This window comes from Clarias gariepinus, chromosome 6 (assembly GCF_024256425.1).
Source record: "Clarias gariepinus isolate MV-2021 ecotype Netherlands chromosome 6, CGAR_prim_01v2, whole genome shotgun sequence".
NCBI lineage: Eukaryota > Metazoa > Chordata > Actinopteri > Siluriformes > Clariidae > Clarias > Clarias gariepinus.
Window position 1 is genome coordinate 31,677,752 of NC_071105.1, and position 4,054 is coordinate 31,681,805.

The 4,054-nt window shown below is 43.0% G+C and overlaps 1 protein-coding gene across 1 annotated transcript; it reads right to left on the reverse strand.

Annotated features, from left to right (window-relative positions):
- Positions 1-223: 223 nt before the first annotated feature.
- On the reverse strand, positions 224-2,313 carry cdk5r2a (cyclin-dependent kinase 5, regulatory subunit 2a (p39)). The gene has a single exon (XM_053499038.1). The coding sequence runs from the start codon at positions 1,869-1,871 to the stop codon at positions 939-941; it is 933 nt and encodes a 310-aa protein (XP_053355013.1). The 5' UTR covers positions 1,872-2,313; the 3' UTR covers positions 224-938.
- Between the last annotated feature and the right edge of the window lie 1,741 nt (positions 2,314-4,054).

The following is a 4,054-nucleotide window of genomic DNA, read 5'->3' on the forward strand; positions in this document are numbered from 1 at the left end:
CATGATTATCTCTTGCTCATGAGATGGCCTCCTGTGCCTGCAAAGGAATGACGGAAAAATCGACCTAATCTGTTGCTTTAAAAAAAATTCATAGTGTCAACAAACTTGCATCACTAAAGCAAATCAAAGCATGCAAATAAATCTTTTTTATATATATATTTATTATGTTTTCCAGATTAAACTATGGAAATACATTACCAGAAGAATAAAAAGGAGAGCCGGATCATATTTGTTATTCATATATTTTCAAATATACAATATAAAACATACATTTGATACTATAACAGTTGGCACATTGGACGGTAGAGAATTGTTCTTTTTTGTTGCAAAATAGGTACATTCAACGTTTAAATAGATAGCGTCAGGGAGCACGTGAACACGTGTGTGTGCGTGCGTGCCTGTGTGGGTGGGTGTGTAGGTGTGTATGTGTGTCAGAGGCCAGCACCACGGACAGCTCAGCGTCGGTGATAACATTGCGTCTAGTCTCTAGCGCCAAAAATAGTTTCAAATGGATAGAGAAATAAAAGATCTGAACACTGACGCACAAGCTAACATTTTATACACCTCTTACTGTAGCCTGGCACCAGGTAGCATTTTCATCTTTTTTTTTCTTTTTCTTTAAAAGCCACAACGAATATACAGTTAGAATAATTTAAGCATGCAATATAAGTAAACTAGACCCCCAGAAACCCCCTGATGACATTCACGGGGTCGACATGGTGGTTATTATACACATATAATAACATGAAACCCCTGTCTTGGAGGTGAGGCCTTGTTTTTTTTGTTGTTTTTTTATTCACCGCCAGTACATAGCGTGAACCAGGCTTCACGCCTTCTCCTGTTCGGGGCCTTACATTCAATCCACCCTTCATGGACGGGGTGTATGGGGAGCTTAACACAGAGAGCTTCTCTCTCGCGCGCGTTAAACTAGGATAAAGCTAGCGATCCAGTGTGTTTGTCCATTTGGCGTTAGTGTCCTTCGAGCCTCCTTCGTTCTTGAGGTCCTGGAAAACCTCGGTGAAGAAGTGCGGATCGGCGTTAATCTGCAGCATTTTGGCACTCATTTTGTCAATGATGCGCAGCGAGCGCTCCCAGAACACCTCCTTGTTTGTCTCGACCAGAAAAGGCTTTAGCGGGTACGAGATCTCGTTGCCCATGTACGAGTAGGCCAGGTACAAGCAGGTGAGGAACGTGGCCTGCAGCTCGTACTCGCTGCTGATCTCCTCGGTCACGGCTTCCCGACACAGTAGGTAGACGAAGACGAGGTTGGCGGGCGTGATGAAACCTTGGTCCTGCCAGCCTTGGATAAGCAGCGAGCGGTCAACGTTTCGGAACCAAAGGATGATCTCGTTGGGGCTGAGCTCTTTGAGCTTGTAGCACCTGCGGCACATGAACTCGCTCAGGCAGCGCAGCAGTTCGCCAGTGGATGCTTGGACGATCACGCGTCGCGGGGAGATGATGGAGCGGGTACTGGCTTGTCTTTGGACCGGAACGAGCTGTTTTCCGTTCTGTGAGCCGTTTTGAGTTTGATTGGCGCGAAGGCTTTTATCTGGAACAGTCGGTACCGGCACTGCTAGCGGTCCAGGCTTTTTGCGCTCCGAGCCTGATTGTGATTTCTTGAGATTTTCGGTGTTCAGCTGATCCACAGGGTTACTGATTTGAGAAACTGGTGGATTGGGGTTGACTTTTTTGGCACTCTTCTTCTTGGCCGACGCGGCCACTAACCTCTTCCATGTCAGTGCTGAAATGAGAACGGAATGACGCTTTAGGCTTTTCTCTGTCTTGCCACTGGCACCGTGTCCAGCATCCGGTTTTTCGTCCAGGATCCCTCCTTTCCTGGAGGTGGGAGAAATCGAGAGCACTGTGCCCATCTCTGCGGTTGACGACCAACACCCACCGGCCTGTTGGAATGCTATGTCTCTCGCCTTGTGTCCCGTAGACTGCGCCGGGGAGGTGCAACTTCAGAATCAGAGATTCTCGTCCATTTACGACTCACCGGACCATTGCACAGGCAGTGTGCAGAAAAAAAACGGCAGCTGTTGAATCAAAGAGGTTACGGCGCCTATAAAATATGTGAGTCTGCAACATTCGTGCGCGCGCTCCGCCACTCCTTCTGCATCCCGCTGCGCGCGCAGCCCTCACCGAGCGCAAAGAATGGGCAGGACCTGAGATGTGTAGCCGGGCAAAAACACACACGGTAAAGACCCGTAAGCCGGGATAAGCCTCCTCACTCGTCCAATCCCTGGTCACTGCACCATGATTGATAAATTATTCCACCAATCCGGGGGGTGATAAAACAAGCGTCTACCTATTTCTCAACGGATCATGCTTATGGGTTAGATCGTCTGTTTCACAGGTTTCTATTTTTGCTTCAGGTTTTAGTTCTTTTATTTGGATTTAATCAACCACCAGCAAAATAAGTACACTATTAATCAAACACAGGATTACGTCATAACTTGTACATACCTAGTACACTGATTTAATTGTGTACTTTCATCATGACCCTAATTCACATAACATTTTTCTTACACAGGATTTACACACCTGCAGCGACTGAGAGAAAAATACATAATTAGAAAAGATAAACATTTTCGTAAAAAAAACTTCCTTTTCAATACGTGGGCTACAAGAGAAAAAAATATCCCTATGTTATATAATCTTGATTCACCATTAAAGCAAAATCCTATGATAAATCAGGCCTAGGCCAGATGTGAAGCAATGTAACTGTTCTATACGCAAACTCAGAACCTAGATTTCCAGAGCCGTGCAATTCCTCTCTCTAGTGGTCAGATTGCGGTAGTGTAGTGAGAGCAGGGGTGCACAACTGGATGGCCAGTATTTCTTCTTTGTCTTTCGGCTTTTCGCTTCCAGAGGTCGCCACATCGAATCATCTGCCTCCATCTAACAATTTATCCTTTGAATCAACTTCTCTCACACCAACTAAGTTCATTTTTGATCCTATGCATTCCTATCACTCCCAAAGAGAACCTCAACAACATCTTTATCTCTGCTATCTCCAGCTTTGCTGCCTGTCTTTTCTTCATGGCCTCTGTCTCTAAGATATTGAGCATTGCTGGTTTCATCACTGTCTTAAACACCTTTTTTTTCATTCTTGCTGATACTCTTTTATAAGACAAAACACCAGACACTTTTTTCCACCCATTCCAACCTGCCTGCACATGCTTCTTCACCTCCTTTCTTCATTCTCCATTGCTCTAGACCATTGACCCTAAGTACTTAAAGTCCCACACCCTGAAGCCTCACCATTCCACTTGGGTCTTTCTCATTCACACACATGTATTCTCTCTTGCTGTGGATACTCTTCATTCCTCCGCTTTTCAGACCATACCTCTACCTCTCTAGATTTTTCTCCCCTTTTTTTTTTAAGAATAAGAATGAAAGTTTTATACACAACTACCAACAAGTAACTGATGTTGATTTGTGCATAAAAATGGAAATCACCAATTGTGCTAAGCCTTTGGATTTGCACCTGTTTACAAATCTATCATGTTCATAGAAGCAAACTGTATTCCAAGTAATTTATCCTGCTCCATCACTCCTCACATTTGTTCATCAATACCTTGGACAATAGTAATGGGCTAAGGCATACATGTCACTCATATGGCCCCACAGATTGGCACAATAAAGTCTACCCCAAAATGATTTTACAAGTTTTTTTTTTTAATTCAGAAGTTTTAAATAGCAGGACATGGCATACATGGCTAAAATCTTAGGTTGGAAAATTGAAATGGGATTATTGTTATTTTATTTCTGTAAATCTGTTTTGGAATTTATACTCTTAATTTTGTATGTGCATTCAAAATGTACTGTCAAATACATCCTGAAAAAACATGTAAAATGAGATGTTGTGTCATTTATTCCCTGCATTTTTTTTTTTTACTTTTTAAAATAAGCCTAAGGAGTAGCTAAGTTAGTTCTGAAGACAAAGTCAGTGATTTAACATCTAAAAACATCTACACATGATAGCACACATCTACAGTACTAAATGAAAGCAGTGAATATGTGTTAAAGGCCTGTAAAATATGTAACTCAA

What these genes read in the sequence shown, in the direction of transcription:
- cdk5r2a (XM_053499038.1), bottom strand. Translation starts at nt 1,871, where the DNA reads ATGGGCACAGTGCTCTCGATTTCTCCCACCTCCAGGAAAGGAGGGATC.